The sequence below is a fragment of the Cherax quadricarinatus genome, chromosome 39, assembly GCF_038502225.1.
Source record: "Cherax quadricarinatus isolate ZL_2023a chromosome 39, ASM3850222v1, whole genome shotgun sequence".
Taxonomy (NCBI): Eukaryota; Metazoa; Arthropoda; class Malacostraca; order Decapoda; family Parastacidae; genus Cherax; species Cherax quadricarinatus.
Window position 1 is genome coordinate 8,782,123 of NC_091330.1, and position 18,452 is coordinate 8,800,574.

At 37.3% G+C, this 18,452-nt stretch overlaps 1 protein-coding gene across 5 annotated transcripts in view; it reads left to right on the forward strand.

Annotated features, from left to right (window-relative positions):
• Camta (Calmodulin-binding transcription activator) overlaps positions 1-18,452 on the forward strand; it is an 891,447-nt gene that overhangs the window by 780,487 nt on the left and 92,508 nt on the right. For all 5 annotated transcript variants that reach the window (XM_070092342.1, XM_070092341.1, XM_053787510.2 and 2 more), the window contains 7 exons: positions 8,208-8,334; positions 8,606-8,718; positions 9,043-9,201; positions 12,441-12,574; positions 13,825-14,048; positions 15,455-15,686; positions 17,839-18,075. In XM_070092342.1, coding sequence (XP_069948443.1) covers positions 8,208-8,334; positions 8,606-8,718; positions 9,043-9,201; positions 12,441-12,574; positions 13,825-14,048; positions 15,455-15,686; positions 17,839-18,075 — 1,226 coding nt within the window. The remainder of the gene's footprint in view (positions 1-8,207; positions 8,335-8,605; positions 8,719-9,042; positions 9,202-12,440; positions 12,575-13,824; positions 14,049-15,454; positions 15,687-17,838; positions 18,076-18,452) is intronic.

Genomic DNA, 18,452 nt, shown 5'->3' on the forward strand with positions numbered 1-18,452 from the left:
GACGGGTAACCTAGAAGGTAAGTATTATGTAGTATCAGTGAAGGCCTGACAATAACAGTGCTGAAGTTATAATGTTGACATATACATAGCAGTGAAAGAAAGTTGGAGTTTCGTATGTATCACAGCATATCTATCAACCTATATATATCTTAAAAACTTCATATATTTTTCTTCATACCTACGATTGTTAAAAAATCAACAGCATTATGCTTAGTACAATATTACACTGAAGCAGATACCAGATACCTTGTGTAATGTACAGCAGTCAATGAAGAATTCTCCTTTAATATTTTAGTTAGTCTCAACACATTTAAAATTTCAAAGATTGAAGATTTCAAAGACTGAAGTGCAGTGGTACAAGGAGTCATGTAAACCCTTTCCAGGAGTCTGGGATCTGCTACTAGATTGGCATTTGTCATGACTCTCCCACTTTGCCAGTGGTGTGTAGGAACTAACAAGTGTGTCCCAGGATACAGTGACAGGGTGAATTAAGGCCAGTGTTAAAACCCAGGAGAAGATTTATCATACCTTGGTGCCAAAGATTTCTGAGTTTTTTCCTCAAATCATAGTAAAGAGCTTCCTCACAACCCAGAGATTTGATAAAAAATTTGTGAAGCACAAGGGAATGGGAAACGGAGGTTTTCCTGCCCAGTCTTATTACTTCTGTACCTGACATGCCAAAGAGAAGAGAAAAGGGTAAAAATCTAGATGTGGTAGGAAGAAGTGTAGAAAGAAGGAATAAAGACTGTACACACTGAGAAGTGAACTTGAGATGGAAGGCAGGTGCAGAGGAGCAGGAGACTCCTAGAGTAGCAAGAGAGAGGAGTAGACCCTATGCACCTGAAAATATAAAGAAGCTGTGCAAGAATTAATTCAGTGAAACAAAATGATATGGCCATGTGAGTGGCAGTGAATGTTACAGATGCTCACAATTTTGGCACAGGTGAATAAAGACAAGAAACAGCAGATATAGACTCGACCAGAAAGGTTAAACATAAGGAAAGAGAAAAGGTTAGATATCTTAAGTAAAGGACACTGGGAAAACAAAATAAGTCATATAATTGAATCAAAACTACCATATTACTACGTCTGCAAATACTAAATCTACTGGAATAAATGAGCACTCACACCTATTACCATAGAATGAGATAAAACTGTATTGAATGGAACAAAAATACTTATACCTAATGGCCCAGCACAAGTTGAAGGAGTGTAGAACTCGTCAACAAAAATTAGAGGACTGATTCACAAACACCTGCTTTAAGCAACCCAAAGAGACAACTTTCTTTTCTTTGTCAATATACAGTGCCTATAAACAGTCGAAGACAGTTCTTTTTATAAAGGACCTCATAGAAACGTACAATTTTGTAACTTTTACAAAAAGTTTTACAGAAAGTTTTTGGTCAGTGAGGCCTGGATACCAGCTGTGATAAAGTTTATAAGAAACAAATTGGCCTCTATAGTGCAACAAAAGGAATGTTTAGGAAAGTATGTGACAGACTAAGAAACAAAGACATGACACAATGATCATAGCTCTATCCTATAACTATAAACAAATGTATAATTACATACACTCATTTGCACACCCATGTATATATTTCCCAAAGATAGTTAATTTCGAATGTGGTGTTTAGAGGATGGTATGCAGTGGTGCTTGAGTATAGCACAGTTTAGTGCCTTGCAAAATAGACCTGCACTTGCTTATCTGCATGCATTCCTGCATGTAGGTGCACGGACAAGCAATTACTGAACATGCAACATTTACTTCTGTAATTTCTTTACCTTCTGTCATTCTTTAGAGTTACACTTGGCTTCATATCAAGTGTATGGTAAAGGGACCATTTTGACTTCAGATTTGTCATTGAATAAGAGCAGATGGAAATTGTGCACCCATTTGTCTGATGTAATTGTACAAGAGTATTACATACACTTCTGTCAGAAATAAAGTATTATCACTAGAAAGGAATGTATTTTCCACAGAGCAAGCAACAGTGGGGTAAAAATGAAAAAAAAATCAAACCATACCCCGGCCGGGATTGAACCTGCGGTCAGAGAGTCTCAAAACTCCAGACCGTCGCGTTAACCAGGGGTATGGTTTGTTTGCAATCGTGTCATTACGATTTCGTGAGTCATAAAAAAATCAAATTTAGAAAAGACAGGAAAGCAATGGTTTGGCAATAGTTTTAGATATCTAACCAAAGTGCCAATTATGTCAGAACATAAGAATGGAGAAAACACTGCAGCAGGCCTACCAACCCATATTAGGCTTCTTCTCAAACCCAGATCTTTGAACAAAAATGTTTTTTCAACCTATTCTCAAAGCTACCTCAAGAATAAGTTTTGGTAACCATTCTAACTCATGTTGTGCAGGTCCCACTTAAATCCAACTCCTCTCACTCATAAGAACATAAGTATGGAGGAACAATGCAGCAGGCCTACTGGCCCATACCAGGCAGGTCCCTCTCAAAACCAACCACTCCCACCCACACATTTGTCCAGCCTGTTCCCAAAAGCTTCCAAAGAAATTAGCTGTAACACCTCAGGTGTGATGAATGGTTTTGAAAACCGACAAGTTGAAGATTGAGGCACTTATGCAACGTATGGGAATCTTTATTTAGGAAACGTTTTGCCACACAGTGGCTTCATCAGTCCAATACAAAGCAGAAAGGTGTAAGGAGAGGAGTTTGAGGTGTACTTAGCTCTGTGAAGATTTCTTCGTGTGCTCTCTGTGAATCTGAACCAGCCTGGAGTCAATGTGTTCAGTCCATCAATCTACAAGACTGATGGACTGAACACATCAACTCCAGGCTGGGGGACTGATTACCTCAAACTTCTCCTCTCCTTTCACCTTTCTGCTTTGTATTGGACTGATGAAGCCACTGTGTGGCAAAACATATCCTAAATAAAGATTCCCATATATTGCATAAGTGCCTCAATCTTCTACACCTCAGGTGTTGAGTGGCTTGAGAAATAAATTTGAAAAATACATGGGTTGGTTGCTACCTTGCATGAGCTAGTAGCTGCTGCAGTGTCTGGAATTGAGTGGAGGTCACATAAGATCAGTGACCCATTGATGACTTAGAAAGACAGTATCCTTCATTGTATGACTCGTTTCCTCATCTTCCAAGGGTACTACAATCATGTATACATCAACTACAAGCACAGCACATCACTAACAAGGCATGTGATAACTATCTGGTACCCAAGTAAAGTGAATATCAATCTTTACTCTCCAGTCTGTAAATGGCAGAACTAATGATCAATAGTTCTGATATATGAGGAGAACCGCTTGGTTGATAGAATGATAACTGGCATAAAAACTGGCAATGTTTCCAGTAGTATAAAGAAGCAAAATGTTGACAATAGAAAAGTTTTCTTGTATAGTGATAGGTTTGTCTGAAAAGAGGACAAATGTTTCCTGATGTAGGTCTTAGTCATAAGATGACCTGCAGCTGGAACTTTTGGTCATCAGACTGAGGCCTTCCACTGGTTTACCAGTCCACCCCTTTAAAAAATGTGGTTATGATTATAACCAATTGATAAAGTGGTAAGACTAGCCTGATGGCTCTTCCTAGTTGACTGCAGTCTTCAAAGTAGAGAATGGGAAGACAGTAAGGGCAGAAGGAGGCATACCGAGTTAAAAGTGTGAGATAGTGCATATGTACTCTTTAAAAGATGAGTTTCACACGTGTAATTGTGAGCTCAGTTTTGTTTATGAGCTCACAATTAGATCATACTAGTGAATAATGAAGTACATTAGGACCCCCATATCCGTGGGGGATACGTTCCAAGGACTTGCCGTGGATACCAAAACCATGAAGGTATTGCTTGGCTACAGTAAACCATGAATAACTGAAGCTGCAGGTACTGAATCAGTAGATATGGGGGTTTTATTGTATAATTATGCTTTAATATCTTATAATGTAAGAATTTTTTTAAATGCTTTTTTTTTTTTTACTGCATTAGTGATATCTAATTAATAAACAGTACTGCATGTTCATATGGTATGCAGTACAGTGGAACCTCTGGTCACGACCATAATTTGTTCCAAAACTCTGGTCACAACCTGATTTGGTCGTGATCCGAACCTAATTTCCCCATTGAATTATATATAAATATGATTAATCCATTCCAGAAATAATTATACAATAATTATACAATAGAATGTAAAAACCTTGAATAACACTGAGAAAAACTTGAACGACAGAGAAAACTAACATTGCACGAGTCCATTCTAGACACCCTATGAACTGTTTCCTGTAAACAGTTTTAAGAGTTTTGAGGGACGTCTAATGGCTGAGAAGTGAACTCTGTTATTTATTGACCGATTTTTTTCGTTTTTGGTTTATGTTAAGAAGTATCTTTCCAGCATACATTGCTCATGTTTCAATAAGTACGACAGACAACCGAGAAAAAAATATATACCAAAAATCATATATGGCAAGCCCTAGTTGAGTACTGGTGCTACAAAAAGCTATTTGTGCACTACCTGCTGATAAAACATTGCTAATCCGAATTTATTGTAGTCGTAATTACGGTCGTAAACAACAGGAAGTGGGAAAATTTGCGTGTGCAAAAAAAATGGCACGGAGTGTGAAAATTAGTGCGGCTGTGTTTGTTCAGCACCTGATTATGTGTTTGTGACCAGATGCAAAAATTGGCAAATTTTTTGGTTGTGAACCGATTTGTTTGTGTTTGGAAGCGTTTGTGACCAGAGGTTCCACTGTACTAGCAATTATAAAAAATACGCGTATGTAGATGGGACAAAAGGAAAATGGCAACAACAAGTAAGAAAGAGGTGAGGAAGGAAGTTCGGGTGAGATATAAGCAACTATTGGCAGAAAGGCGGGCTAGTGCAGGTATGAGTAGTGGGGGAAGAGATTGAAGAGGGTTGGAATAGTTTTAAAAATGCAGTATTAGAATGTGTGGCAGAAGTTTGTGGCTATAGGAGGATGGGTGCAGGAGGAAAAAGGAATGATTGGTGGAATGATGAAGTAAAGGGTGTGATAAAAGAGAAAAAGGTAGCTTATGAGAGGTTTTTACAAAGCAGAAGTGTTATAAGAAGAGCAGAGTATGTGGAGAGTAAAAGAAAGGTGAAGAGAGTGTAAAAGGAGAGCAGATGATAGAGTGGGAGTTGCACTGTCAAGAAATTTTGATGAAAATAAGAAAAAATTTTGGAGTGAGATAAACAAGTTAAGAAAGCCTAGGGAACGAATGGATTTGTTAGAGGTATTGGGTAGATGGCGAGAATATTTTGAGGAACTTTTAAATGTCAAGGAAGAAAGGGAGACGGTAATTTCATGCACTGGCCAGGGAGGTATACCATCTTTTAGGAGTGAAGAAGAGCAGGATGTGAGTGGGGGGGTGGTGCATGAGGCATTATGTAGAATGAAGGGGTAAAGCAGCTGGAACTGGCAGGATCATGACAGAAATGTTAAAAGCAGGAGGGGATATAGTGGTGGAGTGGTTGGTATTTTTGTGTAATAAATGTATGAAAGAGGGGAAGGTACCTAGGGATTGGCAGAGAGCATGTATAATTCCTTTATATAAAGGGAAGGGGGACAAGAGAGATTGTAAAAATTATAGAGGAATAAATTTACTGAGTATACCAGGAAAAGTGTATGATAGGGTTATTATTGAAAGAATTAGAGGCAAGACAGAATGTAGGATTGCAGATGAGCAAGGAGGTTTCAGAGTGGGTAGGGGATGAGTAGATCAAGTGTTTACATTGAAGCATATATGTGAACAGTATTTAGATAAAGGTAGGGAAGTTTTCATTGCATTTATGGATCTAGAAAAGGCATATGATAGAGTAAATAGGGGAGCAATGTGGCAGATGTTGCAAGTATATGGAATAGGTAGTAAGTTACTAAATGCTGTAAAGAATTTTTATGAGGATAGTGAGGCTCAGTTTAGGGTGTGTAGAAGAGAGGGAGACTACTTCTTGGTAAAAGTATGTCTGAGACAGGGATGTGTAATGTCACCATGGTTGTTTAATATATTTATAGATGGGGTTGTAAAAGAAGTAAATGCTAGGGTGTTCAGGAGAGGGGTGGGATTAAATTATGGGGAATCAAATACAAAATGGGAATTAACAGTTACATTTTGCTGATGATACTGTGCTTATGGGAGATTCTAAAGGAAAGTTGCAAAGGTTAGTGGATGAGTTTGGGAGTGTGTGTATAGGTAGTAAGTTGAAAGTGAACATAGAAAAGAGTAAAGTGATGAGGGTATCAAATGATTTAGATAAAGAAAAATTGGATATCAAATTGGAGAGGATTAGTATGGAAGAAGTGAATGTTTTCAGATATTTGAGAGTTGACGTGTCAGCGGATGGATTTATGAAAGATGAGGTTAACCATAGAATTGATGAAGGAAAAAAAAGGTGAGTGGTGCATTGAGGTATATGTGGAGACAAAAAAACATTATCTATGGAAGCAAAGAAGGGAATGTATGAAAGTATAGTGGTACCAACACTCTTATATGGGTGTGAAGCTTGGGTTGTAAATACTGCAGCAAGGAGGCAGTGGAGATGTCCTGTCTAAGGGCAGTGTGTGGTGTAAATATTATGCAGAGAATTCAGAGTGTGGAAATTAGGAGAAGGTGTGGAGTTAATAAAGTATTAGTCAGAGGGCTGAAGAGAGGTTGTTGAGGTGGTTTGGTCATTGAGAGAGAATGGATCAAAGCAGAATGACATGGAGAGTGTATAAATATGTAGGGAAAGGAAGAAGGGGTAGGGGTCGTCCTCGAAAAGGTTGGAGGGTGGGGTTAAAGGAGGTTTTGTGGGCGAGGGGCTTGGACTTCCAGCAAGCATGCGTGAGCGTGTTAGATAGGAGTGAATGGAGATGAATGGTATTGGGACCTGACGAGCTGTTGGAGTGTGAACAGGGTAATATTTAGTAAAGGGATTCAGGGAAACCAGTTTTTTTATATAGCCGGACTTGAGTACTGGAAATGGGAAGTACACTGCCTGCACTTTAAAGGAGGGGTTTGGGATATTGACAATTTGGAGGGATATATTGTATATCTTTATATGCTTCTAAGCTGTTGTATTCTGGGCACCTCTGCAAAAGCAGTGATTGTGTGTGAGTGAGGTGAAAGTGTTGAATGATGATGAAAGTATTTTCTTTTTGGGGATTTTTTCTTTCTTTTTGGGTCACCCTGCCTCGGTGGGAGACGGCCGACTTGTTAAAAAAAAAAAAAAAAATGCTTTCAAGGAAAATTTGTGTCAGATATAGAAACCTTATACTCATTAATTACTAGAAATAGTAATGCAAAAATTCACATGAGCTATCTTTGTGGGTCATGACAGTATGCTCTTGCTGAAGTGCCATGTGCTAAAAGAGAGGGAAAGAGGAGAAAGCTAGGAGTAAGCTACAGCCTTCGAAATGTCTGCCAATGACACTCTAGTCCTTCTGTTTTCAATCAGCAAAGAGGATGTTTATGTTTCACACATACTCATAACTGAGGGTTTGGTTTTGTATAACTACTTGGTTCTTGAGTGCTTCATTCATGAGTGCAGATGCTTATAATTTGAGTGTTTGTAAGTTGAGGAACCTCCTGTACAGATGCTCCTCACTTTATGATGGTTCGACTTAAGATGTTTTGACTTTACGATAGTGCGATAAAAGTGTAAAACTATTTTTTGTACTGTAAAGTACTGTAAATATATTGATAGGATAAACTTGTATTCATTTATTTACTTTCTAATACTTGTATTTAATTACAGTAATTATTTGTTTATTTACTTATTCAGTGACAGTAGTTATTTATTTTTTTTATCATATATTCATATTCGACTTAAGATATTTTCAGCTTAGATGGGTTCTTCTGAACATATTAGATGGGTTCTTCTGAACATATTAGATGGGTTCTTCTGAACATATTAGATGGGTTCTTCTGAACATATTAGATGGGTTCTTCTGAACATATTAGATGGGTTCTTCTGAACATATTAGATGGGTTCTTCTGAACATATTAGATGGGTTCTTCTGAACATATTAGATGGGTTCTTCTGAACATATTAGATGGGTTCTTCTGAACATATTAGATGGGTTCTTCTGAACATAATCCCATCATAAGTTGAGGAACATTCTACAAATTGGCATCTGATTTAGCAAATACTGAACTAAATTTAATTTAAAATTAACTGAATTTTTATAGATACTAATTTTCCTCTTTATTTTTTTTTTTTTGTGTTACAACAGGGAGGAGTGAAAGTATTGGTGACCGGTCCCTGGTATAGCAGTTCCTCTCCATATACAGTTCTTTTTGATGGCGTCCCCACGTCGACTACTCTTGTTCAGTCAGGTGTTTTACGCTGCTATTGTCCTGGTAAGAAATTGTTTCCTAGTTCTTTTTCACTGTGTTTTTCACAGGTACAGTATTAAAATTAAGATGACTAACAGCTGTGTACAAATCAGATGGTACTGGTTAAAAGTGTAATTGATGAATAACAAACACTACTGTAGGTACGTAAGTACAGTATGAAAATAATGTGTGAAAATTACAATCTTACATGCTCTCTTTTTTTTTTCAATTTAAAGTTAGTAATTATTGAAATTTTAGTTCTTGTTATTTATGCATATATATATGATGTTCACAGCACATGAGGTTGGCCTTGTGACTCTTCAGGTTGCCTGCGAGGGTTTTGTCATCTCCAATTCTGTGATATTTGAGTACAAAAAGCCTCCATCCGATGAGAATAAAGTCAAAGAGGTATGGAAAACATTTTCCTCATTAAATGTGTGACATGTTTTGAAGATCACATAAATAAAAGTGTATGCAAAAAAATGCTGACATGACTTTTGTTTTTTAAAGATTTTTATTCCTATATAATTTAGAATAATGTGCAGATTAATAGCGGAATTGTATATGGTTATGTTATAATGTCTTGTTATGGTTAATGCATTGTTAATAAATTCATTATTGTTTAATGTATTAGATGAGGTTTCTCTTTTTTGTTATATAGTAACAAAAATCAGGGACTTTATTTAATTCATGAAGATTTTAATTTTCTGATTCCTGGTGTGGTTTCCATAGGAGCAAGTAGTACGGGAGCAGGATGAGCACCTTTTAAAGTTCACTCTGCTACAACGGTTAGAGACCATGGAAACAAGGGTTCAAGTCTGCCCTGATAGTCAGAAGAGCCCATCCAATTATGAAAGTGATGTCATGATGCACAAAGCTCAAAATTTTGAGGTATTGGAATTCCTTTTAGAAAACAAAATTTTCTGGGGCAAAGACATGCATTTGCAGAACAATATTTTACTCTTAAGTAGCATTTGTAAAAGGTCTATTTTAGAGCAAAATGTTGCCAAAATTAAGGCTTGTTTTGCATATTTGTCTTTGTCCACATGCTTGCCAACATGACTCCCACCAACCATAAATAATTTGTATTTAAATAAACAAAATCATAAATTTTGATCATTGAACAATTTTATTTGCTGTATATAAGGCTGTATATAAGTGGGAGTTGTCACAGTTGCTCTTTGCTGATGACACTGTGCTCTTCGGAGATTCTGAAGAGAAGTTGCAGAGATTGGTGGATGAATTTGGTAGGGTATGCAAAAGAAGAAAATTGAAAGTGAATAAAGGAAAGAGTAAGGTTATGAGGATAACAAAAAGATTAGGTGATGAAAGATTGGAGGGAGAGGGTATGGAGGAGGTGAATGTATTCAGATATTTGGGAGTGGACGTGTCAGCGGATGGGTCTATGAAAGATGAGGTGAATCATAGAATTGATGAGGGGAAAAGGGTGAGTGGTGCACTTAGGAGTCTGTGGAGACAAAGAACTTTGTCCTTGGAGGCAAAGAGGGGAATGTATGAGAGTATAGTTTTACCAACGCTCTTATATGGGTGTGAAGCATGGGTGATGAATGTTGCAGCGAGGAGAAGGCTGGAGGCAGTGGAGATGTCATGTCTGAGGGCAATGTGTGGTGTGAATATAATGCAGAGAATTCGTAGTTTGGAAGTTAGGAGGAGGTGCGGGATTACCAAAACTGTTGTTCAGAGGGCAGAGGAAGGGTTGTTGAGGTGGTTCGGACATGTAGAGAGAATGGAGCGAAACAGAATGACTTCAAGAGTGTATCAGTCTGTAGTGGAAGGAAGGCGGGGTAGGGGTCGGCCTAGGAAAGGTTGGCGGGAGGGGGCAAAGGAAGTTTTGTGTGCGAGGGGCTTGGACTTCCAGCAGGCATGCGTGAGCGTGTTTGATAGGAGTGAATGGAGACAAATGGTTTTTAATACTTGACGTGCTGTTGGAGTGTGAGCAAAGTAACATTTATGAAGGGATTCAGGGAAACCGGCAGGCCGGATTTGAGTCCTGGAGATGGGAAGTACAGTGCCTGCACTCTGAAGGAGGGGTGTTAATGTTGCAGTTTAAAAACTGTAGTGTAAAGCACCCTTCTGGCAAGACAGTGATGGAGCGAATGATGGTGAAAGTTTTTCTTTTTTGGGCCACCCTGCCTTTGTGGGAATCGGCCAGTGTGATAATAATAATAAAAAAAAAACGCTCACAAAGCACTTTTAGCCATTTAGTGTCATTTAATCATAAAAGGCATACAGTTTACAGATGATTAACCCTTTCAGGGTCGAGAGGCCCTCTCCTAAACTTGTTCTCAGGGTCGAAAATTTTTCAAAAAAAAAAAAAAATTATTTTTTTCTTATGAAATGATAGAGAATCTTTTCCTGATCATAATGACACCAAAAGTATGAAATTTGATGGAAAACTTAGGGAATTATGCTCTGACGAAGTTAGCGGTCTCGATTATGTTTATGCATCGGTGATTTTGCCCACTTTGAGCCCTATTTTCGGCCAATTCCAGTGTACTAGTCTACAAAAACCATAATTATTTCGCTAGAACTCCATTTTTTCTATCGAATGAGTACAAGAAACCACCCATTTACTGATTTCAACTATCCAATAAAGTGGTCAGAATTTGGCAATTTTGCCAATTTCACACAAATTTCAAAAGATGCCAATATCCAAATAGGGTCCAGAATAAACAAGACAGATATTCCTGGCACTAAAATAACATTTCCTCTGTTCATTAGTTGTGTCCCCAGGCCTCTGTTACATTTCTTTTGCTGTCCACTTTGAATTTTTATTCTCAAAAAAATAGAAGATTTACTGTTATGGAGACTACTGCATTAGTGTAGAAATGGTATAAATAATATCAGCGCGCTCGTGAAAGAATAGACTCACCAGTTGACGTGTATTGGATGTGTGGCATTTGTTTAGTTTTGAACTTTGGCAAAAATTGAACATTTCTGCTACTTTGAACTCAGTTTCAAGGTACTTTTCATTGTGAAACCAATCAAAATCATCTCAATTTCTGTAATATATGTCTTCCATTCTATAAAATGAGACCAGGAAAACTAGAATACAACCATAAATACCATATGAAAATACAATGCAAAGTTGCTGTTTTAAACCAAAAACACGGTCTAAGTTTTTTTTTTTCTCATTACACACTGTGTGCTGCAGGATTTTTTTAATACTATGCACACTGACCACATAGACCCATTCTTTCATTTGTAGGCCTACCAGCTTTCTCTCGCTAGATTTGAAGGCGCTAGAATTTACGCATACTACTGCGTCAATAACCCTGGTGCGTAAAACGTACTAGTATGTTGGAAACCCTGAAAGGGTTAATAACAAAAAAAAAAAAAATCAAATAAAAATTCCAGTAATATGTATTTCTCTATAGATTTAAGTTATCAGTTGCTCAGTTTACATTTTTACACATATAGTTCAGTGAGATATGAACAACTGCTGTTATGATTTAGATTAGTTTATGGCCTCATTGCTGTCATATGTTATGATTATCTTCTTAAAGATAGGTCTGAAAGTAAGTAAAAAACAAAAGGGATCAGTGAAGCTGTTTGTTTTGGGGCTTTTAATGACTGTTAACATGTGATATCAATGAAATTTGGCAAAAAAATAGCATAAAGCATTTGCTTCATTTTTTTTGTAAAAAAAAAAAAAAAAGGTTTTGTGACCTTGACCAGGGCTTGAAGCAGCCACGAAGAAGTGTGTGTACCACTTGTGTGAGTTGAGGATTTACGTATAACTGGAAATACGTAGGATCTAGTAAAAATCCTTCTTTAAACTAGAGCTTTAAGTTATGTGGAATTTGGATATATTGTACTGTATGAGAGCTGCTGTGCAGTATTATGGTAAACTGATTTTCTTTTTAAATTTTTAATGATTTCTGTAATTTGAAGTACAGTTCTGTTCTGTAATTAATACTTTGCATTTAAATTAAGTCTAAAAATTTGCATAGTACAACAAGAATGATTAATAAAACATTAATAGTGTCCATAGTATTTTTACATAATTTATAGGAACTCAATAATACTATTGCAAACAAATCACAGAACTTATGTTTCAGTATTTCGCTACATGTTACCTAAAAAAAAAAAAATAATTTTCTTTACAGGAGCGAGTTATATTATATTGCCAGAGAATGAGTGGAAAGCGGTGGCTGAGTATGGACCAAGGGTTTGCCGCAGGCTTACCAGAATTACATGGCCTCACTCTCCTACATTTAGCAGCCATGCTTGGATATTCCAGGTCATTATTGCTTTGATAAATAATATTTGTATTACTTCCTTTTTTTTTTTTAACTTTGGCTGTTTCCTAATAAGGTTGAGACACTTTAGAAAGAATACATTCACCATTATTTATTCAGTGACTTTTTCTGGAAGTGTTCAGGTATTACAGTTCAAATGACCCATCAAACTACACTAATCAAGAGTGCAGGCACTGCACTAATTATTTTATTTCATTTTTTTTTTTTACGGATATTTAGTTTAATTCTATTTAGTACAGTTTTAAAGTTTGCCTGACTGGACAGATTATCTTTTCTTTCTTTCGATACACCAGCCGTATCCCATCAAGGTGGGGTGGCCCAAAAGGAAAAACAAAAGTTTCTCCTTTTACATTTAGTAATATATACAGAAGGGGTTACTAGCCCCCTGCTCCTGGCATTTTAGCCACCTCCTACAACACGCATGGCTTACGGAGGAAGAATTCTGTTCCACTTCCCCATGGAGGCAAGAGGAAATAAACAAGAACAAGAACTAGTAAGAAAATAGAAGAAAACCCAGAGGGGTGTGTATATACTATATGCTTGTACATGTATGTGTAGTGTGACCTAAGCATAAGTAGAAGCAGCAAGACATACCTGAAATCTTGCATGTTTATGAGACAGACAAAAGACACTAGCAATCCTACCATCATGTAAAACAATTACAGGCTTTCGTTTTACACTCGCTTGGCAGGACGGTAGTACCTCCTTGGGCGGTTGCTGTCTACCAACCTACTACCTAGAAGACAGATTATCATCTTGGAATAATATTATGTAATTACCAATAGCTTGTGATTCTGCAATCATGTTTGCTTTTTGAATCCATGTGCGAATTCCTCTCTAGCTCTCATTGTTCATCTCATTCCACAAGTGTTGGCTCAAGATTCACAGTCTTTTCAAATTAATTAGGAGAGGCCATTGACCACTAACCTAATTTTCTTATCACTAACATTACAAAAACCTACTTTGAAATCAAGAACATTACTTTTGCACTCCATAATGAATGATACATCAGTTAACAAATTTATCTAGTCCCAGAATGTGTAAATTTGGCATATGAGATTCTGGAGTAGAAAATTGCCTGAATATAGCCAAACATCACTATACACACAAATTGAAACAACAACAAAATGGCAAAACAGCCCTGGATCACAAAAATTTGCTCAAATCAAGTAACTAAGAAGCATGAAACTGTTTTGATGTTAGCTGACAGCTTTTTTCATTCTAAAAACAGGTTAATTGTGGCTCTATTACGTTGGCGTGATGAGAACCCTTCACTTGTGTTAGAATGTGAAGTAGATGCGCTACGGCAGGATTCTCGTGGTTGTACACCGCTGAGCTGGGCTTGCTCTCGTGGACATCACCATACTGCTCTTCTCTTATACCGCTGGAATTCACAAGCACTTCATTCAAAAAATCAGCTTGGGCAAACACCTTTACAGTGTGCTACTATTAATGGTATGTAGGAATTCCTTAATCATGAAATGCCTCTTGGATTTAGAATTACCAGATTGAGCATTTTAATTAAAATTTTTTCTCCTTTTCTTCCTTTTTTGTTGAATTTGTTGGTCCGACCACATGGCTATTCTATAACTGAGAAAGCCTTGTGAATTCACCTTGTATCTGTCTGCCTTGTCTTTGAGAGAAGTTGTGCTGAAATTTATAACCTTGAAATATTTATGTAGTTTTCTTAGTTTTGCATTGTATCATTATTCAGTGTCAGAAGGTAATTTGTTAGTGTTCCGTAATTGTTGCATATTTTTTCCACACGTTTCATCATGTTATTTCTCAATGGTGAATTGCTTATCACCTCTGTATCATCATATTTGACTAGTTTTTTCAATAGCATTATAGGATATTTGTACATCATTTTTCTTAATATTATTGTAGAATATCAGGTATCTTTATTAGCACTGTAGGATGTGAGCTTAGTTAATGGAACTTCATAATCAGTATCTTTCTTATGAAGCCTAGCATTCACCTGTCATTATTAATTATTTCTGGGCATTTATACACAACCCGCACATAAAAGAGAGAAGCTTACGACGACGTTTTGGTCCGACTTGGACCATTTACAAAGTCACACTAGTGTGACTTTGTAAATGGTCCAAGTCGGACCGAAACGTCGTCGTAAGCTTCTCTCTTTTATGTGCGGGTTATTTGTGTATCGTTCCAGTCACGGTATTGTGCCTTTTTTTGTTATTTCTGGGCATTTCTCTGTGTACTTGCAACTATTACTCTAGCTATATATATAATATAAATCTAGGTAGGGGTCGTCCTCGAAAGGGTTGGAGAGAGGGGGTAAAGGAGGTTTTGTGGGCAAGGGGCTTGGACTTCCAGCAAGCGTGCGCGAGCGTGTTAGATAGGAGTGAATGGAGACGAATGGTACTTGGGACCTGACGATCTGTTGGAGTGTGAGCAGGGTAATATTTAGTGAAGGGATTCAGGGAAACCGGTTATTTTCATATAGTCGGACTTGAGTCCTGGAAATGGGAAGTACAATGCCTGCACTTTAAAGGAGGGGTTTGGGATATTGGCAGTTTGGAGGGATATGTTGTGTATCTTTATATGTGTATGCTTCTAGACTGTTGTATTCTGAGCACCTCTGCAAAAGCAGTGATAATGTGTGAGTGTGGTGAAAGTGTTGAATGATGATGAAAGTATTTTCTTTTTGGGGATTTTCTTTCTTTTTTGGGTCACCCTGCCTCGGTGGGAGACGACCGACTTGTTGAAAAAAAAAAAAATATATATATATATATATATAATAGGTTCAGTAACAATGATCATTATAATCATTATTTTAAAAACATAAATGTTGGGTAACCATTTAAAAAAAAAATGATTGAACCTTTGATGTTGACCAGGTCACCACACACTGGCAGAGGAATTGCAACAGCTGGACAGGCAAAGAGCACATATGGACAGTATTGAAGGCCTCCATTTCTCTCTGTCTTCTTCCTTCTCTAGCACACAGCTTTCTACCTCTTCCACCACCTCAACCTCAACCTCTCCCTCGTCTGGTGTCAGTCCAGGACTTACCTTGTCTGGAACAGCTCACCAAACACCCGATGTGTTCCTCCGACCCTCGCCACGCAGGTAATATGTAGCTTTTAATTAATCATTCTCATTAAATGTATCCATTTGAAAGCTGTTCATTTTAAATATGAAGAGAGAAAGAGTGTGTAAGAGAGAGTGCTTGTGTGTGTGTGAGTGAGAGTGAGAGTGAGAGAATGTGTGAGAGCAAGAGTGAGAGTGTGTGAGTGAGAGAATGTGAGAGTGTGAGTTAGAGTGAATACGTATGTGAGCTTGTGTGTGTTTCATACATGCGCACACACACGTACATCTACGCTTACAGTATACACGTATACTATATTTGTAAATCAGTCAAAATAACAGATCATTAATAATTTTAAAAAGCTTTTCTAGTGAATGGTAATATTTATGGTATATGTAGAACATGTACAGTACATATACACTATATAAATTGATACATATTACTATCTCTGTAGTACCATAAGGGAAAAGTTACATACAGATTGCCTTTTTAACAAAAAAAAAAAAGAAATTCTAACTGTGGCTTGAATTAATGTGAATATTCATTGATTCAGTTTGGTGTCATTTTTTTTAATCTGTTAATCTTTTGCTTAATGTTTTTATATTTCATTAGAACAATTAGATGCTGTACTATAGTGTTTTCATTTTAACTGAGAGGAGCACTACAGTAGGCCTACAGGCCCATGCTAAGCAAGTCTTTCTCACACCCAACCATTGTTTCTCATATATTTGTTTAATGAGCTGCACTCATCTGCAACTCTGTTGACAAACCAGTATACAGTAGAACCCCTGTATCCACTAATTTGGTATCCATGGTTTCAGTTATCCACAGTTTACTGTGGCCCAAAAATATTTCTTAATTTTGCATAATAATGGCTCCAAAGTACAACAGTAGAAAAGCTAGCAGTTCTTCAAAGTATAAGAGAAGCCACGAAATGCTTCCCATCAGTGAAAAAAGTGATAATTCTCTACTCATTGTCTATAATTTATAAATTAAACTTAATAACAGGTATGTATAGGACTTATATGTAGGGTTTGCTACTATCCGTGGTTTTGGTATCCGCGGCAGGTCCTTGGAACGTATCCTTCGTGGATACGGGGGTCCTACTGTACTTTCCTATATCTTTTGTAAATTTAAATTTATATAACTTGAATCTATTGTTTTGAGAGGTTTCTTGGTTAGATATTATCTACACCCTATTTATATCTCCTTTATTTACAGTATACCTGCCTTTCACTTGTAAAACTCAGTCGTATCTCCCATCATTCAAGCCTTTCAAGAGAGTGTAAGTTTAGAGCTCTCAGTCAATCTTTGTTATCCTTCTCTATATGTTCTCCTATGCATTTATATCTATTCTGTAAACCATACCCTGGCCGTGATTGAACCCGCGGTCAGAGAGTCTCAAAACTCCAGCCCGTCTCTGACCGCGGGTTCAATCCCGGCCGGGGTATGGTTTGTTTGCAATCGTGTCATTACGATTTCGTGAGTCATCAATTCTGTAATATGGAAACCAGAAATGAAGTATATAATCTAAATGATTGGCTAATGGCTTGGTAGCAGCACCTTTGGCTTGCAGTTGAATGACCCAGGTTTGATCATGGAGTGGGTGGAAATGTTGGGTGTCTTTCCTTACATCTATTGCCCTCTGGTCATCTAGCAATCAATAGGTACAGTACCTAGGTGTTAGCCAACAGTTATGGGTTGCATCCTGGGGAAGATCAAAAGACTTAATAAGCCATACTGGTTTCTTTTTGGGGTTATGCTGGGTTACAGGGTTAATAGTTCAAGGTTCTTTTCTTATTCACTCATGGGCACTTTACACAAACATGATGTATTCTAACAGTGAACTCAGAGCAATTACTCACACATCCACTTCTTCCTACATGCAATCTCTCTGCCACATTTAAAAATGCTTTTTCTTTAAGGAGTTCATTGATACTGGTGAAGGATTCTTATTCCAATAAATTGGAGTTACCTTCCCTTGGATAGAGCCTTATTACCTCCCAATTGCCTGGCACTATGTGTCCCCGGTGGGTTTAGTGCTTCCTCAAGAATATAATGATAACCCCTCCTTCAGTTCTACTCATAACCCTTTCCTTTTCATAGTTTATTTTAAAATGTTATTAAAATAATTTTCACTTACACACATGACTGATGTCAATTAAAGGGTTATTAAATATTCATCTGTTACAGGTGTGACTTCAGAAAACAACGGCACCTAAGTGTAGATCTGCCCCTAAGCAGTGAACAGGACTCAGGACGGCCAGTAGGCTGTCCATCTCCAGCATCATCTTGGAGTGATACTTCACTTCGACGAGGAAGGCTCATCAAGAGACCTTCTGTTGACTCAGGAATCAATTTAGCCAATGTAGACACTTACAAACGAACAAGTTTAGATTCTGGCCTTGATGTATTACAAAAATATTCAAGGTAATTTTGTATGTAGAGGCAATAAAGTGTTGCAGTTTGATAAGCATTAGTGAAGGAGGAGGTATATAATATTAATATGGTACATAATGTTTATGCATTGCAAATCAGTTTGGCTGTTAAATTTGTATTTTGTAACAAATTAAACAAGGGTGTGAGGCTCAGCCACTCTCATTGTAATGTTTATACATGGCTCTCTCTCTCCCTCCTCTTCACTTGTTTATAACATAATAAAAAAATGGGAGGGAAAATCATGTAATATGGATACTAAAGTGTTTTGCTTGTATATGAATTACACAATGCATCATTCCTGTCTTTATTTACTGACAGAAATTATCAATGTTTGAATGATACCCTGGAGTATTTGTATTTATGGTACT